This window comes from Diabrotica undecimpunctata, chromosome 5, assembly GCF_040954645.1.
Source record: "Diabrotica undecimpunctata isolate CICGRU chromosome 5, icDiaUnde3, whole genome shotgun sequence".
In the NCBI taxonomy this organism is placed as follows: Eukaryota; Metazoa; Arthropoda; class Insecta; order Coleoptera; family Chrysomelidae; genus Diabrotica; species Diabrotica undecimpunctata.
In genome coordinates this window covers 70,958,839-70,983,989 of record NC_092807.1, presented here as the reverse complement: position 1 = coordinate 70,983,989, position 25,151 = coordinate 70,958,839, and the positions used below count along the sequence as shown (strand labels likewise).

Sequence of the window (25,151 nt, the reverse complement as noted above, 5' to 3'; positions counted from 1 at the left end):
GGACTGAGTGTGGGATTGAGGGACAGACATTGGACAATACTAATCGCTGACTGGGGCTAATTCCGTGGCTGGCGTGAATATGTTGATATGTCTAAAAACACAGTTATTCAGGGCATTGATTTTAATTTTTGACAATTAGGTGTAAAAAGATTATCAACTTTTTTTTAGTTTAGTGTCGTAAATATAAATAATTTTAGTCGATTTTTCCAAATCTGGAAAAAAGTGGCATTTCCTTTGGTTTTTTTTAGAAATCAGACTTGTCACATTGTTCACCTAGTACTTGTCAACTTATTCACCATAAGCAACTTACCTGATTTAAATAAATCTGATGAAATAGATTAACTTTACAGAGAAATAAAACATGCCCTTCAGTTTGGAATGTTTATTTCAGAAACTAACAGGAACGAAACATAAAATAAATTGTGATTAAAATAAAAAAACTGTCTTCTTTGGCATATACAAATAAAATTAAAAACAATAATGTTTTTGTTATTATTAAATGCTCTCTTCATCTGCATTGTCATTATCGACATCATCTGGATCTCTTTCGTCAATATCGGGATCTGCAGATTTGATTTCAGTTGTTTTTATATTTGAATAGAATTCAAGGAACAAAGGATCTATTAGATGCAAAATATCCAGAAGATCTTTTTTCTTTTCTTTGCTTATTGGTAAAGGTTCTTTCGTTATTACGTTTAAGTGAAAGGAGTTTGTAGGTTTCCTCTGTTTTTGAAAGTAAACAGCAAAATCCTTTTTTTTAATTGAGAAAGGTCCTTTTCTTAAGCCAAGCTCAGCAAAGTTATAAAAATCGTTTAAACTCATATGAACAACTTTAAATGGGTTTTTTATCTTGCATGATCTAACTAGTTGAATCCAATCCTGAGGATGGTTAATTTTCATTTGTGTTTTTTTTAGTTTTCTCAATAATGGCGTGGTCAGAGTCACATTCCATGTGACTATAACCACTAAGGAGAAATTTGTGATTAATAATTTCTAAAGGTGGGTGCTTATCTAATAAAAATATAAACATCATTGCCACGATGTTATTTTTATTCTGCCCACCGCAAGTATCTAAAAAGAATGTAATTTCTTTGACGACTGGTGGTAGATAATTTAAACAAAAGTGCCACAGACAGGATGCGATTTGATTTGCACCACGTGCTCCAATTGTCTCATCCCACATATAACACGTAGCTTCATCCGTTGCCAAGTCGTGAACCGTTAAATTAAAGGTCCAAAGCTGCCTCTTCTAAAAGGAAATTGAGGTTTGTAAAAGTGGTGTGCGTAGACACTGTTGGAGGTCAAACGCATAAGCCCGAAACGAGGTATCTTCTTGAGCTCTTGCTTTACTGGCGCGTTTTGCAGAATAAGCCTTTGTAGCCTGCAAATGATGCTCAGCTAATTGAATTTTCAAATCTCCATTTTCCTTTTTAAAGAAAATGGCTGTAAACAAGTTTCTTTATACAACTCATACATTTTTGCTACAGAAAGATCAGGAGATAAATATTTTTTATTTCTGGATTTTCTACAGTAATGGCTTTCGTAGCCTTTTTAGGTAAAATTGAAACTAACCCCGATATGTACATAGCCCTTTGATCTCTCCTCCCTAACTTCCAGTAATCATTGAAACATGTAGCCCTTTCGGCTTCACTGAATCTTTCAGCACATTTTAGTCTACAAGGTAATGAGTTTTTCGATAATCTTTTGGGTTTAGTTTTACCTTTTTCTGTAATATAGCACTCTCCTGCATTTCTAAGCCTTTTAAATTCTTCTCTTTCTCTTTGTGTTAGACTTTTTCTTTTTGTATTATTGCTACTGGTTAGAGTTTGCAAAACTGGAATATTTTGCGTATCAGAGTTGCTGTCGTCATTTTGCAGGTTTTCGACTGAATGTTTCATGAAATTTTCTTTGGGTAAAACATAATCTGGATCTGCTACACTATCGTCTGAGAGACTTAAGTCTGAAAAAAAAAACAATAATAATTTAATATACAATTCTACACACCTAGCTAATTTAAACGAATTTCTCACAAAAATTTCCGTTGATATCATCACAACCTATTAAAAACTAATTAAAATCCACGTTTTTACAATTGCATTAATAAGTTCCGCGTAGTCATATTGACAAAAAAACTACATTGATATAACAGCTAGTTTATTTGATAAATGTTAGACAATCGATTTCGAAAAAATTTGATGATTTTAATTTAGCACCTTACTTTGCAAAGTATTATTTTACAAAATATTCAGAAATGTAGACCAACTTTTAGATTCGACAGTTCATAACTTTTTGAATTAAAGATACTATAAAACAATAACGTTCATGTTATTTTATTTTTACTAGACTATTTAGTTAATATTTTGTACCTATGGCAATGTCCACAAATATTCAAATATTTCCTGGGCTAAATCCCAAGAATGATTAACATATCTCAGATAAATAAACGGAACAACAGAAACTGAGTATAAACTTGTAACTCAAGAAATATCCCCATGAAAAATACAGTAGAGTACCTACATAATTATATTACCGAAAAGTTAATAAAAACTTATGTTCGTTAGCGGCAAGAGAAAGCGTATATCAGAATATATTTTAAAAAAATTTGTTAATATTACAGTATGTAATATAATATAATGACAAGAATACTTTTATATCTTTGCTTATGGCATATCTTTGAAGCGAAGCTTCTATACTGGCATTGTATTACCATTGTTTAAATAGGACTAGTTAGACAATCCTTATGGAACAAACGTTTGATTTTTATTCTGCCGTTATATGGCGGCCTCTAGTCATAAATTTAAAAAACTATTAACAGAAACTTAATTCTCAGCAGGATTCTATTCGAGTATATTTTTACCTGTCTGGTAACTTATGCAAACCTGTACACGGGTGCCAGATTGTGAAGAAAATATAAGATTTTAATAAAATGCTTATTGTTATTATCGTTGTATGCGTTTTGTGAAACATAACTTGACTATTTCGAGCGAATATTTCAAATTGTTTTTCTACTTTGAGACTTGATAAATCTAAACCGGTTAGTAATCTATTTAAATGAAGCAGGTAAATGCTGCCTTTTTTTAATTTTCATTAGTTTACCAGATATTTAATTTGGTTATATGATTTGTTAGAAAAGGATTAAATATTTAATTGAAATAGACTCGACTGCTATCGTCTTAGAACACTCATGCGGAGGTTTATTTTTTAGTCAAGACTTGAGTTTTATCATTGTTTAAAAAAAAATCTTTTTAAACAATGGTTTTATGTATGTTTTGAGAAAATTAAATTTTCAATCTTTTAATCTTTAAAATGACGTTTGAAAATATAGTAAATTTATGGGTATGGTTTTTTGATAATGGTTTTGAAACAAATAAACAGATCGATATGCCACAACAAGAGGCAACACATATTTAGGGACAAATTAATCTATGTGTTGGGATAAAAGGAATAATAATTAAAAACTTTAATAAATAGTACCCTTTATTTTATTTATTTATGTATTTTATAATATACACACCATTTTTGTATTCTGTTTACATAAATGAGAATGTTTTTTTCAATCAACTCGCCCGATATGACTGTTTATGCAAAAATTAAATTCGCGTTATTTTAATAGTTAGATAACACTTATGAAAATTCTAATAACTACACCATAGACAATATTAACAAAATAATAATTCAAGGTAAAAAAACAAAACAAAATTGTTTACATTAATAGTTATAGAAATCGATTGTAACATTGTTTGCATGAACTAAAATAAGCAATGTATGAGTTGGATCTATGTATGAACCAGCAATACTAGTTTAAAAATATTAGATCGATGTTTAACTACAATGGTATCAAGTCCAACAAACGTTATGATAGCAAGTCCAACAAACGTTATGATAGTAAAGTGTTCAAGAAAAACTGCAGCAGAAAACTGAGTTTGTGGCTTTCGTGCAGTTTGTACAGATTTTGTCCTAATCTTAACCAGTCTCTTTTTTTAGTGCTGTTATGCGAGTTTTAAGAAGATTAATCCGTATTCGAGATGCATGTAATCTCCTTTAAAGTGTGTGATAATTATGAAATCTTTTTTTCTTGACCAATGGTGATAACGGCATATCTAAAAAGCTCATCAACAAAATCGTCAAGTTCAGAATTATCACTGTGCGAAACAGTATTGGCACTGGTTGATGGTTGTTTTTCTATTGAATACGTATGAAAAACGCGTGGTGTCGTTAACGAACCTTCCTCTTCTACCTCACTATATTTTTTTGGTATAGCAGTACTGGGTAAATATTTTGCATTTAGATATTTTTGGTCATATGCTTACTGCATAGATTTTTTTTAAATCGGGTAGCTCCAGACTTTCCAATGCAGCATTACCTACAACAATATTATTATTAACACAACTGAAAAAAAGCAACTTTCTGCACAATAAATTAAAAAAATAAGTTCTGTATTTAAGATATAGATAACTTGGCAGTTATGCCAATATATGTTTATATATATATATATATATATATATATATATATATATATATATATATATATATATATATATATATATATATATATATATATATATATATATATATATATATAAATATATATTATATATTATATTATATAAGAGTAAGAAAAAAAATTTTTAGATAGGAAAAAAAAGAAATTAATTACTATTTAAATGGGAATAAGCCACAATTAAAGGTTAAAATACGTTTATTGACGTTTCAATTTCCACTTCGGAAATCGTTCTCAAACATGTTTGTTTTTTAGAACGATTTCCGAAGTGGAAATTGAAACGTCAATAAACGTATTTTAACCTTTAATTGTGGCTTATTCCCATTTAAATAGTAATTAATTTAAAATGCCACAAGAAAATAGCTTCAGAACAATATTAGGAAAAAAAAAAGATCCCATATCACTACCAAAAACAAATTTTTGATAGTCCTATGGGATCTAGTCATGGATGATGTTATCAGTGATTGTATCAACAATTACACTTTTTTCATTCCTTTTATTAAAAGATATGTAGATGATTTAGTTTTGGCACTTCCTAAGCACAAAATTAATGAAATAGTCAACATTTTCAACAATCATAATCAACATAATATACAATTTACAGTTGAGGAAGAGGTAGATGATTCTCTAGTTCCTTAGAGAAGATTTCAAGTCCAGTGCTTTATACAGGTTGGTGAATTGTTTGCAGTCGGTAAGTTTGGTATGGTTGATTCGTAGTCTTCTAATAGTCGATGCTTCTCTTCTAGTTATGAAGTCTAGGGAGAGATGACCAATAAAAGATTGAAGTTTATGAAAAGTTGTTTTGCTCTTTTGCTATAAGTTTTGTCAAATATCCTCTACTGACTTTTTAAAAACGAATTTCGAAATTCGTTAGCTAGTTGAATTGGGGTGACTTCAGTCACCCCATGGTTGGTAGCTTCTTTGGCAAAATTATCTGCTGTTTTATTACCAGTAGTTCCGGTGTTAGAAGGCAGCCATATGAGAGAGACTTACATCGTAAGCAGAGAGATTTTGGTTTATGTCATGAATGTTTTGAACTAATAGGTAGTCAGTGAAAATTGTATTGACTAAATGGATATATGAAAGTTAATCTGAACAAATGGCAATATGTCTGTTTTGATGGGAGATGCATTTAAAAGCCAACAGAATACTATATAGTTCACCTGTGCAAACGTTGCATATTAAGGGTAACCGAGATGATCTTACAAGTTCATGTTTAGTGGTTACTGCGCAACCAATACCAGTGGTAGTTTTAGAAGCATCTGTATAGAAAATTAAATTCTAAAAATGCTTTCTTTATAAGAAGGTTAGAAGATTCAAGTTTGTTAAAAATGGTGAGAGGTATATATTGAAGGGAGATCTTTAGCCCAGAGGGGAAGTAAAGTTAGAGGAAATGAACTAGTCTGAAAAAGGTCAATATTTTTAAGTAGTGGACAAATTAATTGAGGTATAGGTTTTAATATAAGGTGTTGGTTATTGTTAGTGGAAGAAGACGCCATTGTGGCAATTAGGGAATGAACGGGATTAAATGGATTTGCGGATGTTGATGCAGCATACGAAAGTAGAAGTGATTATCGTCTTAGGGTAGGAGAAAGTTCATTAGATTCACGGTATACACTCTCAATAGGACTAAAGCGAAAAGCGCTCAGACCTAGAAGAAGTTTTATCGGCACCCCATTGAAGATGACTGAGGGTTTTAAAACAAACAAACAAACTTTTAAAACAATTGGTTTTAAGTTCAGAGATTTGACTCTTTCAATTTAATCTGGAGTCAAACATAAAACCGAGAATTTTACATTAATTAACAGCAGAAAGTAGAGAATTGTTAAATAAAATTTTGGTTAAGGGAGTGAAAATTCTTCTGGAAAATTTTACTAATTTGGTTTTGTTCTCAGTGAGTGAGAATCCTAGTTCGTTAGATCTATCTTGAAGTAGATTTACTACACTTTGTATGAGTTTATATGAGGTTGGGACCTCACCAGGGTTGAGTTACCAGTGGATATGATAACATTTGCCATGTTATTATATCCACTGGTAGCTTTAACATCCTAATATATAAGACTAAATAATGTAAACTAAATTGTAACATATAACTTTTAACGGGTTTTTACCCAGATATTTAGCGGCTCAAAACATGTTCACCTAGACACCGATGATGGAATATAGATTCCAAAAACCTTTTGTCTTCATGACAGCCCATTTGGGTTTTTTAATTTATATACCTTTTATAATGGATTTTAACAAAATTTTTTTTTTGTAATGATTTTTCTTTTATATTAGTATAGATTAGGGCAAGATCTTTCATTGACGATTGTCAGCGGTATGTCAGTGGTAAATTTACTGGCTTCATTTAGAGGGTCGTTGGTGCCTAAGAAATTTTCGAGAAATTTTTCAAGATAATTCTAGAAAACCCTAATTTTTGTAAATTTATAGGATTTGAGTGCAGCTTTTAGTTCGAAATAGTTTATAAAAGAGTTCGGATAATTGGTATCTTGTGAAACTAAGGATGAATAAGGAAGGGGTGAAGGAAGAAAAGAGTATATATGGTTAGGTCCAGATTTGTTCCAAAACTTTTATTTTATCAAGTATAACCTTTTGATTAAAAAAGGGATTGGATATTTTAAGGTTATTTTTTATTAACAATTTATTTTTTAAACTAGACTTGGCCTAGTATTTAAAGTACATAAAGTTTTCTTACTTAATTAAATATCGTGTCTAAATTTGGCAAAAGATGAAGTAAAAATATACAAAGAGCAGAAAACTCATGATATATGCCTATTGATCATCTGATGTTCCGTATTTCTTAGGGACTGTTCGATTAGTGAATGTGGGATGGAAGGAGATACATTTGAAATAAGGATTCTTTTGGTCGCAGAAAGAAGCCTGCAGATAAAGATGACGGTGAAATTAATTATGACGTTCGGTGTATTAGTTGATCAACGATGTCAGTAGAAGTGAGGAAAATGTAGATTCGATTATTCGAAATGCGAGATTTAAAAGTAATATTTTTTGGATAAACTATTTTACCAATTTCTTTAATATATTCAAATAAAACAGTATTCAAAATGGAGTGCATGACAATAACTTGTCCCCTTTTAGAAAACGAACGGGAAGGAGGTCTAGAGACTGCGGCAACGACATATGATTTTGGGTTGAAACTGGAGTTGTTTTGTGTAAATGTAAATATTTAATTACTGTTCATGATGTGTAGTTTTGGTTACCTAGACCGTAACACAATACCTAAACGTGAGTACCTAAAGGACCCTCTCCCAAACTGGAAAGAAAGAAAAAAAGGATCTCACCTATTTCTTGGGATTTTCTCTGATTTTCTTTAATTAAACCAATATAGCCACAATTAAATTCGACTATTGAAATATAAAACCAAATTTGATACTCGTCTTCTTATCACATTGTGATTAAAGAACTTCGCTTCGTATTGTTAACTCGTCGATGAATTAATTTATCTGTTTAACACTGTTTAAATCTTTAAAATCCATTAGGAACTTTAACAAGGGTGTTTAACCTTTGACAGTTATTTGATGTTTTTTGAATCGATCGTTATTATTAAAAAAACGGTTTGCAAAAGTGCTTTTTAGCTTCTAAACATTTATACTACTTTTGATATTTTTCATGTCATACGGCTGTACGTGGGCTCAATGAAAAGCTGGCGTAAAAGCACAATTTAAAAAAAAAACAGAACTTTCTATAACCACTAACAAGAAACAAGCTGAGATATTGCAGCGGACAGATCTCCCTTGCATTTTTCTGTGGCGATATTTTACGAGTACCATTATTTTTTTGTTTCAAAACTAATTTACTTCTTCACTGTGTATGCTATTGATAAATCGAATTATAAAAATTAGATATTCTTTTACAATGTTCAATTTTCAGCTCTTAATGTTAATAAACAATGAAAATATTTGCAATTTCTTAAACAAGAAAAAAAAATGCTATTTGATTTTCTCTGGGCCATAGAAGGTTTTGGTTTTTTTTAATGTTTTTTTTATTAGCTTTATATTGAGCCTACATACAAGTGTATGACATAAAAAAGTCAAAGTTATTGGAAATTTTTATATGCTAAAAATTTGTTACTCTTCAAACTGATTTTTAAAAACAAATTTATTATATTCTTGATGTTTTTTTTTAATAATTTAAAACGAAGCCATAAAAAATCGATTGCTATTTACAAAATATCCCTAGAGTGACTGTTTGGACAAGTACAGTTGTTTAAATAATCGGTCTCCTGGATAAACAAATTTAATAACTCATAAACTGTATGGTCGTTCTGTATGACATTTAGCACACTTTAAAAACTCATTAACTGCCATAATTTTAAATAGTTGTATTACATATCGTTATGCAAAAAGAAAGTTATTAACATTTATAAATTATACTTTAAAAATAAGGGTTTTTAAATTATCTCGGTCAATTCTATATGTATTTTAATTATAAAAATATCAATATTAGAGAACATTTTATGATCTATAACTTTTATTTTAACGTTTTATGCGCATAAATTTTTTCACTTTTTACGATTGTTTAAAAAAAAAGCAAAGCAAAATTAGCTAAAGTCTTCACATAATTGTCATCAGCTACCCCTCATATACCTTTTAGAGACTTTAAATATCTGTTTAAGATTTTTTCAGCTTTTTTAGAGTTGTAGATCATAAAAAGTAATGTAACTTTTGAGAGTATCTAAATTAAAATACAAGAAACTATTAATCGAAATAGTTGCAAAAAACCTTATTTTTGCAGCTATTTATGCAAATTTATAATGAAGAGTTATTTATAAATTAAAATAACTCTTTTTTGTGCAAAAACATATAACATAGCTCCTTGAAATTATGGAAATTAATAAGTTATTACAGTGCGCTAAATGTCAATCAGAGCAAATGGTTTATAGGTTATTTAATCTGTTTATAAACATTTATATCTTTGATATCGTTTATGCCACAAACTTATATAGAGGCTAATGAAAAACTGATGAAAAACACACTTCCTAAAAAAAAGAATCTTCTATGACCATTACGAGCCAAGAGAGCATTTTATATTTAAAACCAAAGCATTTTATTCTTAAAATCATACTTCCATTGTCTATTAACAGTAAAAGATGAAAATTGAAGGGACTCTAAATAAAGATCTGAATTGTGCGATCCAGCTTACAGATGGCATATGCGGTAAAGAAGTAAAAATTTATAACCCGTTAAAATGATGGTACTCGTAAAATACCTCTTCGGAAGTAGAATGGAGAACCATCTGAGCTCCGTTTTTTTTTAGATTTGAACTTTTTTAAAATAAATCGCGCTTGTAAAATTTGCAATATCTTGGCTTCTGTGGCACGTAAAACATAATTTTTTTTTTTAACTGGGGTAGCTCAACAAAAAGTTGTTTAAATAATCGCTTTCCATGATAAACAAATCGTCACTATTTTTATTAGTTACATTACATACCATTATGCAAAAAACAAAGTTATTAAAATTTATAAATTTCTGCAAAATCAAGGGTTTTTTGCAACTATTTTGGTGAATTCTTTATATATTTTAAATTAAAAACTCACGAAAGGAAGAACTTTTTAAGATCTACAATTTTTATTTTAACTATTTTTCTCTAAACTGGATAAAAAACGTTTTATAAGCAAAAGAATGACCTCTCACTTTTTAAAATTGTTTAAACAAAAACAAACCAAAATACCTGTATGTCTTCACAGATTTATTATTAACTAACACTCGTATATCTTTTAGAACCTTCAAATATCTTTATAAGATTTTTACGTGTAATCAATGATTTTTTTACAGATGGACTGGTGTATAAATTAGTTCTCTAATTTGTTTTTCCGAAGTTTATTATATCATAATTATAATACCAACGAAAACGTAAAATTCAAATGATGAATGAAAAAAAAAATAAACATTTTTTTTAAGTTAATTACGTAACGGAAACGGTGTAAAATAAAAGAATATAAAAAAGTTTCTATTTACTTACCAGAGTGTAATATCCATGTTTGACAAGCCGAAAGATTTTTTGTCGGAAATCTGAACATTCTTAAACCATGAATTTTGTATGATGATAAACCACATTTGTAATAACAACAAATATTTCCAGCCATCTGTAAAAAACGATTTATTTATTATGGAAGTAACATTATTTTAATTTAAAATCACTTTTTTCAAATATTATCGAATGTATGTATTATCCGCTAAAATTTATTTCTAAATACCTAATTTGTTCATTTCTCATACAAATGTTTTTTGTTTTAAACACACAGAATTAAAATGTTTTACTTACCTCGGACCAAATTTTTGTAATACACTTCCAAATAAAATAAAATATTTAAATTCTTTAAACTTATTTAGATATAGGAAGATTTAGAAGCCACAGTACGTTTATGTACAATTTTAGTTGACACGATATTTACTAGTTGATAGTAATAACTCTATTTTAAATGAATATCTTAAGTGATTCAAGGTCTGTTTTTTGTTACATGTTTAAAATGTTGTAAATAAACATGTTGCTACTATGTCAGTGAAATATTGCAACGCTGGTGAATTTAATTCAATGGATCAAAAATGGACGTTAAGTTTAGTCTTTAACTTTTTCACATAGCACCATCTAGTATAACGTATATCAAACAAAGAATGGTATATTAAAATCTATTGAGACAGAAAGAGTGGTGACATCTAGTGACTGTCTCAATTAGAATCAAACAAATTTATACATTGCGTTGACTAACTAGTTCTATTTAAACAATGGTATTACCTTTTTCTCTCTACAGTAAAATGCTGAGGTGAGCGTCACGGAACTAGCGCCACAAGATGGCGTTATGAAGGGTAGCTTCATAGAATAGCGGCTCCTAACATCGATTCACTACTCGTGATCAATTCGTTTTTAGTCATTATATATTTACTCTAAAAATAACTAGCAAAATATAGACATTAAATGAGAAGTAAAAATTAAAAGGATAATATGTCACTAAAAGACTTGATTTTTAACGATTATCAAAATTTAATAAAAGTCATAAATGTCATCAGATTAATAACAACATTAAATCGTCTGTCAACAAAAAATGTAAAGAACAATTGGAAAACACACAGTTTGGATTTAGAGGTGAATTGGGAATAAAAGAGGAATTGTGCGCAATGATGCTACTATTACAAAAATGCAGGGATTATAATGAAAACGTATTCATATCTAATATAGATTTTTAAAAGCATTTGACATAGTTCAACATGGTAAGCTCGTACATGCATTAAAACATATACATAAAGCATTTGACATAGTTCAACATGGTAAGCTCGTACATGCATTAAAACATATACACCTAGATACCAAGGATATTCATTTAATAAAAAATCTACTAAAATCAAACAGCGGTTATGAGGGTGGAAGATAGTGAGACAAATCAAGTAGAAATTCAAGAAGGAGTCAGGCAGGGATGTGTGCTGTCAACACAATTATTTAATGTGTACTCCCAACTAATATTTTAGGAGACACTATGGGAAAGAACTGAAGATGTAAGGAATGGAGCGAGAATCATTAATAACATAAAATTTGCAGAGGATACCCAGAAAATATAGAGGATTTACAAATTCTTATAGAAATCATTAACAGATAAAGCAAAAAGATAGGAGTAGCAACGAATATAGATAAAACCAAATACATGGTGATCTTGAAAACCACTGTTGACAACATATATCTGACATTGGAGACTAAACCGTTAGAGAGGGACTACAAGTATAAATACCTCGGAGCAATTATAAACTAAAAGAGGAGATAAAGGTCAAAATTGAAATACCTCGTAAAGGATTTATAAAATAAAAGTCAAGGTTTAGAAGTAAGAAATTGAGTATGGTTATTTTATTGAGAACGTCGAATGTTATGTATGGTCGCAACTGCTATATGGGGTAGAAGCTTGGACTTTAAATGCCCAATCTGTAAAGAATTAGAGGCATTCCAAATGTGGCTATATAGGCGTATTCTTAAAATTCCTTGGACTGTAAAAGTCTCAAACGAAGAAGCATTAAGACGAATTGTCTATGTGGACATCGTATCTGGGCCACATAGTTCGAAACGATAAATACTCTCTTTTACGCGTCATCATGCAAGGAAGAGTAGAGGGAAGAAAAGTCTTGGGAAGAAAGACAAAATCTGGCAGAGAAATATCAGAGATTGGACTAACCTCAGTGTTGAAGAAATATTATATCTAAAAAATCTAAAAGAATATCTAAAGTAAAATTTAACACGTTTCTATGCCTGGTAATGAAAGTTTGTTTCTTATTACTATACAGGCTCCTGTAAAATTTTAAATACATTAAATTAAACCTCTCGTAAATTATAAAGCTTATTCTTAGATTAAAATAACAAACTTTTTAGTATTATGGTAAAAATATGTGATAGTGTGTAGGTGTCAGTATTCTTTTAAAAGAGATTTATAGATTGGTATATAAATTTCACGGTCATGTATCATACGGTTTTATCTTTCATACAAACATCGATAGTTTTTAGCTTTGGGTATATTTGAGTCACACCGTGCTGTAACAGCACGTAACCTTAAAAAGTTTCATTTTACATACAATTAGCACAATTAAAAATGACCTGTAAATATGCATTGTTAAAAATTGTATAGATTTATCAATTTAAAATGTTCTTTGTCGTCTTCTGATTATTGGTATTAAGGAAGGTTTTGGCAATTTAATAGGATTTTGTATGTTAGAATATTATTTTTCTGAGAAAGTGGAGAGTATCTACTTACTATTTGGGTTTAAAACATAGATTAAATATTAGAATGCTAAAGAATAATTTAATAAGCAGCAAAAAAACGGTCTAATAGTCACTAATCAGAAAACCGGGCATAACGTAACAATAAACCCATATAATTTTAAAAGATTGCAGCATTTTAGGTATCGTAGATAACGTTGTCACATAAGAAATAAAATGGAATATTCAAGTAGCTAACTGATGTATGTATAACCCTCATAACACTTTTAAATCCAGAAGTCTAATACGAATCCCTAAAATCAGGATATATAAAATAGTGATTAAATCAATACTATTGACTGGATATGTGACGAGAACGCTGACAAAACAATGTAAGTGAAACTCAGGTATAATCGTTTTCATCGTTCTTGGCGTGTGCGTGTAAAAACACTTGCAATAAGTTGTTTCATCTGTCTTTCCTTGTCCAAGCTTGATTCGTTTACCTCCTCCAGTGGCGGAGCAAAATGTAGCATGTCAAACAAAATAATAGTTATAAAAGAAAATTATAAATTATTTTTCATTTAATTTCTAATAACGGAATATACGTATAAATTGCGAAGAAGTATTTTTCTAGCTTGCAGTACAATAGGACAGAATATAACGAAAAGTACATTTTAAAAGGATTTTGAAATATACCCAAAAAAGTGTTAATTATTTAACCCACTTTAATTAAAAAATGATACAGATTTTTAAAGTTTTAAGCACTGTAGCGAATTCTGAACTGTTACAACGTACTGACCTTGATTAATTAGCTAATCAGTCAGTGTCTTCACTGGAACTGTCTTCATCATTGGTATCTTCCGCCAAATCGATGATAATCCTACTTTCATTTTCATCATATGTGACCATTTTTGCCCAGTCGTCCTGAATTAATTTTTCAGTATGGTTAACACAACTCGCCCACACTGCAGGTGTTGCCTGAGCTAATGCATCGCCCCAAACTTTTTTCACTGTTTCATCTCCACATCCATGTTCTCCAATATGACGATCATAGTATTGTTTAGAAATGCCCCAGACCAACTCAATCGGATTATATTGACAGTGATATGGAGGCAATCTCAAAACCTGATGCCCATGTTCTTGGAGTAGCTCGTCTATAACGTACCTGGTATTTTGTGGTTTATTCTGGCGATAAAGACTCAATAGTGTCAACTCTGTCTTGCCCGAATCGTCGTCAAAAATTATTTTTTTCGCTCGTAACCATTCGTGTAAGTCCGATTTTTTCCAACTGGCATTCGGTAACTTTTCTATTAAAGAGGTATGGTATGAGTCATTATCCATAATAATTAGAGATGGTTCCTCCAACATTGGTATTAGCTTTTCGGAGACCCACTTTTTAAAAGACTCTTTATCCATAGAATCATGATAGTCTGCACTCTTCGATTTCGTAGAAAACAGTAATCCAGCATCTTTAACAAATCTTTGCCTACTTCCGGCATATAAAACAACAAAGCGTTTACCTGTATTTTCGTGTCCTTTTCTGATGCTTTTCACAGTCATCTTGCCAAGTACGTTTATATGCCCCTTTTAGGAATATCCATGTTTCATCTAAAAAAAACGAACTGAAGTGGGCTTGGACTTAAAAATTTTCTCATATAATGACTCAAAAAATACAGTCGTTTGGAGACAATACATGATCTCTCACATAGCACTCGTCTACTATTTTCTAGTTTCTATGAAAACCCACAATTTTTCATAAGGCGCCACAAACTTGTATCAGAACCGTCATAGAGATGCTTGTTTCTTAATTGTGTATTTAGAACTTTAAATGTAACGTGCTCTCCTTTTGCTTTCATGCCATACAGTACATTTCTAATCTCTCCTTTTATAGTATCGCTGACATCATTAGTCTTTTTTTTGTACATTACGTGACTCACCTGGTGTAGTAAGAGCTGCCCCTGTCTTGTATTCACTCTTTATTCTTGTCACTGTGCGAAGATTGATTTTCAAAGCGTCCACTACTCGTTCATGTACCGATGATAACAAAAACAAAGGTCCGTTGTTTTCTTTTTCTTTTTTAAAATACTCCAATAAATGAACTACACATTGTCGCATTTCTCCTGTTATCGTTTTTCCCGGCATATTTTTTATTAAATAGAACAATTAGTTATTCACAACAAAAAATAATAAGTAAAACTGTTCGGAACAAATTCCAACAATGACTGACCAAAATCGACTAAAACAACATAAAATATCAATGGTAATTGCTACAATTATAAACCTATTAGCCAGCTCATTCAAGAACAATGCCACAAGTCATTATTGCAATGGGTATCGGAAGATACCCATAAATGATAAAAGTTTTTTGTGATTAACGTTTTAGACTTACTTCGTCAATTTTGGGCTATCCAACAATAATTGCAGTTTGTCATAAACATAAAGTTGAAAATAACACTACACTAGACAAGAACAAACAGTTTAAAATTATTTAAAAAAGTCGAAAATACATTCTGGTTGGCAACAAGAGAGAGAATGGCTCCCGGTATTAACGGAAATGTTAACAAATGTGACATCTGACAGCTTGGATGGGCAGTCACAATCATGTAAATGTGATCTGCACATTTCAAAATTCTATGTAACTAAGCATTGACAAAAGTTCCAACTGACACTACTATAGGAAATTAACTAGAATAATCTAGTTAAAATATTCTATATGTAATATTTCATCAGTTAATTTCCTATAGTAGTGTCAGTTGGACTTTTGGTCAATGCTTAGTTACATAGAATTTTAAAATGCGCAGATCACATTTACATGATTGTGACTGCCCATCCAAGCTGTCATAATGTCACATGTCACCTTAACATTTCCGTTAATACCGGGAGCCATTCTCTCTCCTGTTGCCGACCAGAATGTAGCTTTGACATTTTAAAATAATTTTAAACTGTTTGTCCTTGTCTAGTGTAGTGTTATGTTCAACTTTATGTTTAACTTTATGTTTATAACATTCTGCAATTAATTTTGGATAGCCCAAAATTGACGAAGTAAGTCTAAAACGTTAATCACAAAAAACTTTTTTCATCCATTAACTTCCAGTTTTTATCGAGATTAATAATTTTTTTCATTTAAAAAAACGTTTCTTGGCTTATTTTAGATGCCCCTGAAGATGCTCTAGGAAGCGAAAGTACTTGGGCAAGATTTAATTAATAAAACTGTGCTCGATATCTGCCTTTATTTTATCAAAGTACAATAAAAATAGACTATGAATCAATTTTAAGCCAAACCCCGTAAAGAGTCAGGTGGGCTCCTTCAATGTCCCTAAGAGAGATGCTTTCACAAATCTGAACATCCAATAATGTCATGAAATTCTTAAACTCTGGACTTGCTATAAATATTTTGAAGATAATTTGTATCACACCTTGTCATTCACACCCTTAAAATGTAGACGCTTGCACTCTACACTTTTGCTGCCGAATATACCTTGCCAGTATGGATGACACCAACACATACTTAACCCGTAGGTTTAGCTATAAAATAGCTAGAGAACGAAAGAAACAAAGTCTAGATTCGCAACATCCACTCCACGAATACCAGCCTATTTTGTGATTAAAATCGAGAAAAAACTGGCCAGATCTACATATACACCCTGCAAGATATACCAAAAAAAAAGAATAAGCTGCTCCTCGCCATCTGAACCCTCGAGAGGAATTTACTTATGGTAGTTATCTTCCTAAAATGTTCCAGGACGACTCTTTCCTGCAAACACCGGTTAACCTGTGCAAATGTGGGGTGGTGCAAGATTCATCACACTTTTTTAAGTGACTTTGCCCTTCAAATCGCTCTTTTCTGGAGTGACAAGGTTTAATTATTTGAACTGAACATATATTTGACACTAACTTCACTTATATTGATTACATATTACCCCTAAATAGAAGATAAAACATTCAAGTATGTAATATTGGTGAAGTGGTATATTCTTGTTAGATAAATTCTAAAAATAGCTTTATAGATACAAAAGGATTTCATTACCAAATTGGATGTATTTTTTCATATGCGGAAATTTCCTAATGTATGTTGTTAACGTCACTACGTCTTTATACGGAATCCGATTAATAAGAACTTCATTTATTTCATCCATTGTTTTACGATATCTTGTATACAGCTTCTTTATTATTTTATTTCTGGTTTTATCTGTGTACTACATTATAATTCTAGATAGGTTATCTTAAAATAAATATTTAAGTGCTAAAATAGATATTTTTCGGTAAAAATTGGTAGTAGTGCACAAAAAAGGGAAGAATTTTATTTGGTAGTATACATGTCTATTACATACTGTAATGCGTATGAATGATAACAAAAATAAAGACCCCGTATGAACCGTTTAGAACATATGCTGGAAATATAGGGCTTAATCGCATAGTTGACAAACTATCAGAGCTTACTTAGACCGATTAATAAGAACTTCTTTTATTTCATCCATTGTTTTACGATATCTTGTATACAGCTTCTTTATTATTTTATTTCTGGTTTTGTTTGTGTACTATATATAATTCTAGATAGTTTATCTTAGAATAAATATTTAAGTACTAAGATAGATATTTTTGTGTAAAAATTGGTAGTAATGCGCAAAAAAGGGAAGAATGCTTAATTTATCTAACAAGAATATACCACTTCACCAATATTACATACTTCTCTAAATGTTTTATCTTCTATTTAGGGGTAATATGTAATTAATATAAGTGGAGTTAGTGTCAAATGTGTATTAAAATATGTAGTATAAATACTTTATATGTTCAGTTCAAATAATTAAACCTTGTCACTTCAGAAAAGAGCGATTTGAAGGGCAAAGTCATCTAAGAAGGTGGGATGAATCTTGTACCACCCCACATTCACACAGGTTAACCGGTGTTTGCAGGCAAGAGCCGTCCTGGAAGATTTTAGGAAGATAGCTACCATAAGGAAATTCCTCTCGAGGGTTCAGATGGCAAGGAGCAGCTTATTCTTTTGCGGATGTTGCGAATCTAGACTTGGTTTCTTTCGTTCTCTAGCTACTTATCTTTGGATATTAGGTGGATTGATAGCTACGATATTCTAGAGCTTATGTATGGATGTGAGTCTTAATATCCGCTGAATTTGGCTGACTAATTTATAGCAAAATCTACGTATTAAGTATGTGTTGGTGTCATCCATACTGGCAAGGTATATTCGGCAGTAAAAGCGTAGAGTGTAAGCGTCTACGTTTTAAGGGTTGAAGGATGTGCTTCCCATTTTTAGCTGAAAAGTTTGCGAAAAATATTATTTTTCTGGTTGTAGTTTGCCATTTAGTTTTAAACACAGTTCTGTGAATGACAAGGTTTGATACAAATTATCTTCAAGGTAATTATAGCAAGTCCAGAGTTTAAGAATTTCGTGAGACTATTGGATGTTCAGATTTGTGAAAGCGTCTCTGTTAGGGACATTGAAGGAGCACACCTGACTCTTTCCGGGGTTTGGCTTAAAATTGATTCATAGTCTATTTTTATTGTACTTTGATAAAATAAAGGCAGATATCGAGCACAGTTTTATTAATTAAATCTTGCCCAAGTACTTTAGCTCCCTAGAGCATCTTCAGGTGCATCTAAAATAAGCCAAGAAACGTTTTTTTTTTTATGAATAAATTGATTAACCTCGATAAAAACTCGAAGTAGTTGGATGATAAAATTTTTTTGTGATTAACGTTTTAGACTTACTTTGTCAATTTTGGGCTATCCAACAATAATTGCAGAATGTCATAAACATAAAATTAAACATAAAGTTGAACATAACACCAGTGGCGGCCGGTCAGGGTCGGCAGGGTCGGCAGTGCCGACCCACACCTTTATAGATATTATAGTTTTTTTAATATTTAATTTAATCCGTATTTCATTAATTAATTGTGGCAGGTAATTAGTTGATGCCATTTGTTTTTGAGAAAAAAATATCTGTGAGATAATAAAGACTAACTTTTATTCATGATTTTTAAAAGAATTCGACCAATTCGATCAGACTAAATTTTATTCATGGTTTTTAAAAGAATTCGTCCAATCTGAGCGTTAAGTGATCCCTGCGTAGACACTTTTCAAATTGATGATCCGATATCGGAGACATCCATCCTCCAGTGAATTCTTAAAAAGGCACGTTTTGAGTGTTCGGCAAGCCGATCCCAACCTTGACGATTTACTTGTAAAAATCAACGGGATATTAGTTGATTAGCAACCAAATATACATTTCTTTCCATAAGAACTTAATTACCAAGTACGGCAAATTTAAATTTGCCGATGCTTCATTGGGATTGGTGATTGGTCGCAAACTGTACATTGCCAGCGCGGCATGAAATGTTATTTCATATAAGAACGTAAGTAGTAAAGTGACTAACTTAGAAAGATTAATTGTATGCGGAAACGTAGAAGGACGTAGAGGCAGAGGACGCTCACCTATCCGATGGTCAGATCAAGTACAGAAAGCCACTGGAGAGACGTTTTCCGAGTCCATGAGAGCAGCCCAAAATCGCAAGAGATGGAGAGAATTGACAGCCCGCATTGTAGGAAATCACGATCCTCAGCAATGAGGAAACGACAAGAGAGAGAGAGTAAAGTGAAGTGATATTCAGTGCACGAACTAGCCTTTCTTTCTGTGATTAATTTTTATTTTCTAAAGTTATACTGTGATACGTTACGTCTGCCGTAAATAGTTAAAGGTTAAAGGGTGTTTTGACATATTAGAAGTTTTTTTTTTTTTAATTAAAGTGTAAACAAATTCAGGTAATTTAACCTAAAAAATGCAAGCCATGGGAGAAACTGTAAGTATTAATAAGTCTGATATTGTTAATTATATTTTGCATAATGGGTTTTCATCTATTCCATACGAAGAACAAATTGTTATTAAAAATAGGGGCATCCTTTGCCTAAAATGTTCCGGCTTATAAATATTAGTGCGGGTAAGGGAAGTAATAGATCATTTTCAGATAATTGGTACAGCAAGTACTCATGGCTTACCGGAAGTGAAATAAAAAACAAACTTTTCTGTTGGCCTTGCATTTTATTTTCGACAAATAGGGGCAAATATCAAAATCCGTGGTGTGAATCTGGTTACGATAATTTAAAGGAATTATTTAGGGCTTTACATAAACATGATATTTCGAAAGATCATACTTACAGCCAGATTAAATTAGATTTATTTGGAAAACAAAATATCTTTTTCATTAGATAATGGCCAACGTGAAAATGCTATTAAACATAACGAAATTGTAAAAAATAATCACGCAGTTTTACGTCGTTTAATTGATATTGTAATTTTTTTAAGTTGTCAGGAATTATCTTTTAGGGGACACGATGACTCGGAGCATTCCTTAAATCAAGGTAATTATAGAGAACTAATAAAAATGTTTAAGAAATACGATTTGGAATTTTCTAATTTACTTTCTGACTCGAAGACATTTAGCGGTGTATCTAAAACAATCCAAAATGAATTAATAGAATCAATTAGTTACATTTTGAGTAACGTTATTGAATCTGAGATTCAGGAAACCATTTGCTTTTCACTAGAAATAGATGAAACTACCGACATATCATGTCATTCACAATTATCAATTGTTGTTCGATACGCGTTACGTGGTAATATCTATGAGAGGTTTTTAGGTTTTACCGACGTGAGTAAAAGCCATAAGGCAGAATATATTTTTAGTGTTTTAAAGGACAGATTAAAATTGTTTGATATCAAAAATAAATTAGTAGGGCAAACTTATGACGGCGCTGCCGTGATGTCTGGTGAATTAAATGGTCTCCAGGCAAAAGTTACAACTATTGCACCGCAAGCTTTATTTACTCACTGTCATGCGCATAGAATGAATTTAGTTTTGCAGGATACATGTAAAAAAATTAAAGAATGTCGCCTTTTACCGTCAGTTTAAGCGGATTTGCTTCATTTTTCTCAAGCTCGCCTAAACGGACTAATGTTTTAGAACGGTTTGTTTCGAAAAAAATGCCAACAGTTTGTCAGACGCGATGGAATTTTAAATCTCGGTTAGTTTTCACTGTAGCAGATTTTCGTAAACAGCTTTTGGAAGTTTTTGATTTTATTATTGAATGCGACGATTTTGAAAGTGATATCTCGATCCGTGAAGTAATCGGTTTGAAAACTTTATTAAATGATTACTCTTTTAACATACTTTTAAATATTTTTAAGAAAGAATTTACCCAAACCGATTTGATAGACAATGTTGTTCAAAATCAGTTAACTGACATTATTCATTCCAAAAATAGAATAACAAGACTGGTGTAAAATCTCAGAGATTTTCGTAATGATAGTAATTTCGCAGTGACGTTTTGGATTCGCTTGATATTTCCGAACCCCCAAAAAAAGACAAAGGCATGACACAGAAACAGATCTCGAAAAACGAGTATATTTTGAAATTTTGGATACTATTATTATGCAAATAGATACTCGTTTTTCGAATTTTGAAGATTTGCAAATTTTTGACCTCTTTGACGATTCAAAATTTAAAAGTTACGCCAAAGAATTTCCAAGATATTTATTAGACAGGTTAATTAAAAATTATCCATCATTCTTTAATAAAATAAAATTAGAAAATGAATTAAAAGTTTTATATGCTGATCCAAATATTTTCGGAAGATGGGATAAGTTACAAGATATGTATAATTTTATATATTGTAATTCATTACAACAAACTGTTACCGAAATTAATAAATTATTGTCATTAATTCTCTCATTACCACCAACGTCTGCCTCAAATGAACGAGATTTCTCTTGCCTCAAAAGAATCAAAACGTATTGTCGAAATACCATGAAACAAGAGAGAATGTCAAGCTTGTCTCAAAAAACTTTTAAAATCTCTCCAAAACTCTAATAAATTTTACGATGACGTTATAACCCATTTTGCTATTTCCAAACAACGTAGACTAGAGTTAATTTATAAACATGTTTAGGTTCTAAATTTATAGGAAAAACCAAAAAAAAAACAAAAACAAGACAACAAAAAATCTCCTATGATGATTGAATTCTTTATTAGACGGTATGCCTATCTGAGGAGACAAAAAATACCTTGCCGACCTTGTCTCTCAAGCCACGAGCCGCCACTGCATAACACTACACTAGACAAGGAAAAACAGTTTAAAATTATTTAAAAAAGTCGGAGCTATTCTGGTCGCCAACAGGAGAGATAATGGCTCCCGGAATTAACGGAAATGTTAAGGTGACATGTGACATATGACAGCTTGGATGGGCAGTCACTATCATGTAGATCTGATCTAGGAATTTCAAAGTTCTATGTAACTACGCATTGACCAAAGGTCCAACTGACACTACTACAGGAAATTAACTGATGAAATATGACATATAGAATATTTTAACTAGATTAATCTAGTTAATTTCCTATAGTAGTGTCAGTTGGACCTTTGGTCAATGCTTAGTTACCTAAATAAAAAAGTTACATACAAAATGTGCAGATCACATTTACATGATTGTAACTGCCCATCCAAGGTGTCATATGTCACATGTCACCTTAACATTTTCGTTAATACCGGGAGCCATTCTCTCTCCTGTTGTCGACCAGAATGTATCTTCGACTTTTTTAAATAATTTTAAACTGTTGTAGTGTAGTGTAGTCTAGTGTAGTGTTATGTTCAACTTTATGTTTAATTTTATGTTTATGACATTCTGCAATTATTGTTGGATGCCTGTTTTATTGTTAGATAAAATAAATTTCCATCAAGTAACGGTCGAATCCATCACTTACTTAAAGAGTAGGAAAAGACATGCTTATGCTTTAGAGTACGGGTACTTTATTACCCTTTGCTTTTGGCAATTAGTTTCTCACTTTCTCAGAGATGGGTCTCCCTTTCCTCATCAATAATGTTCTCGCTCGATACTGTGTGAATATCTTATTCTACGATATTTAGATTTCACTATATGCTCTACATTTCTTGGAAATACTTCTGATAGCTAGTAATACTGATCTAATTAATACCTGAGTTTTACTTACATTGTGTTGTCAGCGTTCTCGTCATATATCCAGTCAATAACATTGGTTTAATCACTATTTTATATATCCTGATTTTAGGGATTCGTATTAGACTTCTGGATTTGAAGGAGTTATGAGGGTTATATATGCATCAGTTAGTTACCTGAATATTCCATTTTATTTCTTATGTGACAACGTTATCTACGATACCCAAAATGCTGCAATCTTTCAAAATTATATGGGTTTATTCTTACGTTATGCCCTACTCTACATCCTTTCTTTTGTATGGTAAAGAACATTTATTTGGTTTTCTAATTACTGACTAGTATGTAATGGATCGGGAAGAGATTTGTAGCACTAATTTAAACACTCCGAGAATTTTGACTATTATTTATTTCATTTCAACTTACATCGATTTTAGAGAGGAGGTGTGATAAAACGCGTTGACTGGTTAACTGACTTTTCTCTACTAACTATCTATTCAGAACCTTTTTATCTATATCTATTTCTATTATTTGACTGAGATTTCATATTATTTGTTGGATCATTGACGTTACTACCAGAATTTATATTTTCTATTATTTTAATGAGCAAAGTTCAGTAAGCGTCCAAAGGGTATTTACTTTCCTATTGAAGTTTAAACAAGAAATTAGTTGCAGTTAAATAAAAAATATTTTGACTGTAATTTCCTAATGAGATATAAAATGATTATATTTCCTTAACAAAGGAAATTTGTTATTGTTTATTCTTTAATAATAGTAATGTTTAATTTAAATGATGATAGGAAAAGTTGCTCTGTGCTGATTAGTTAAATAAGGACATTGGCGTAACCGAAATAGTGTCGCTTCATTACACCTTCCCCCTTAACAAAAATTTTCTTAAAATTTTTCAAGTATCGAAAATACAAAATACAAAATAATACAATTTTATAATTGTGAAGACGCTAATACAATAAATATATATATAAGTGTGTATACTATATTATTAGGTTTTAACATGTTTACATTTGTGAATATATATATATATATATATATATATATATATATATATATATATATATATATATATATAGGGTTTTTTTCTATTAGATATGGCGGAAAATTGTCAATCCGTGTTAGTTTTTAGCGAGGCGATTCTATCGCTTCTTCGTAACTTAGGTGAGATTGTTATAGTACCATTATTGCTAGTGCTTGGGTTTGAAGCTAATTCAAAAGATAAAGGTAAAGATTCTTGTCTAGAATTCTTAATTTCTTTACAATAGTTAAAAGTTATGCAATTTGATATGCATCCGGTGTCATGACTATGTTTGTGATTCTTCTTGCAATATCTGTATAGTCTGTATAATAAGTATATACCGAAAATTTTTATTAAAGTTAATAAGAAGTATAAAAAGTATGAATTATGAAGGATTTGTATAGGACTTATTTGCTTCTTGTTCTACTTCGTTAATTGTGTTTTTTAAAACCTCTAATTTATGGCTTGCTATGTTAAGGTTTTCTCTATCTAAGGTAAATATGTGGCTGGGACTTACATATAGAGTGGTTAAGTTGAACTTTATACTACTGTTACAACAGTCGTCTTGTAGTATATTTATAGTTGGTAGAACTGATTTTGTGACGCTTTGAAAGGACGTTGACTTATAAGAAGATAGTATTGTGGAGCTTGTGTAGACTTTGCAGTCTGCATTAAGAGTTAGTATGCCAGTACGAGATATCATGTGATCTTCCGGTCTGTTATTTTTGCACTGAACGGTTACTGAGATTGGTTTGGGTAAAATAAATAACCAAGTATTTCTTTTTAAGAGAGGATACCAAGTGTCAGTGTAGAATTGAGATATTCGGATGTCGCATGAATAGGGAATTTTTGTTGGTGAAAACAACATATCTGTTTCACAAGAGGCTCTTGAATAAGTAGAATATATCGGGTAATGATGAATGCATATGAGATCTTCAGTGGAGAGC

At 31.1% G+C, this 25,151-nt stretch overlaps 2 protein-coding genes across 4 annotated transcripts in view; one reads left to right on the top strand and one right to left on the bottom strand.

The window, feature by feature from the left end:
* The window catches only part of LOC140441382 (uncharacterized), a 670,394-nt gene that overhangs the window by 88,219 nt on the left and 557,024 nt on the right, over nucleotides 1-25,151 (top strand). The gene's annotated exons all lie outside the window — the stretch shown is intronic.
* On the bottom strand, nucleotides 458-23,320 carry LOC140440651 (uncharacterized). The gene is made up of 2 exons (XM_072531020.1): nucleotides 23,212-23,320; nucleotides 458-1,960 (listed from the first exon to the last, which is right to left on the bottom strand). The coding sequence occupies exons 1-2, from the start codon at nucleotides 23,252-23,254 to the stop codon at nucleotides 1,482-1,484; spliced, it is 522 nt and encodes a 173-aa protein (XP_072387121.1). The 5' UTR covers nucleotides 23,255-23,320; the 3' UTR covers nucleotides 458-1,481.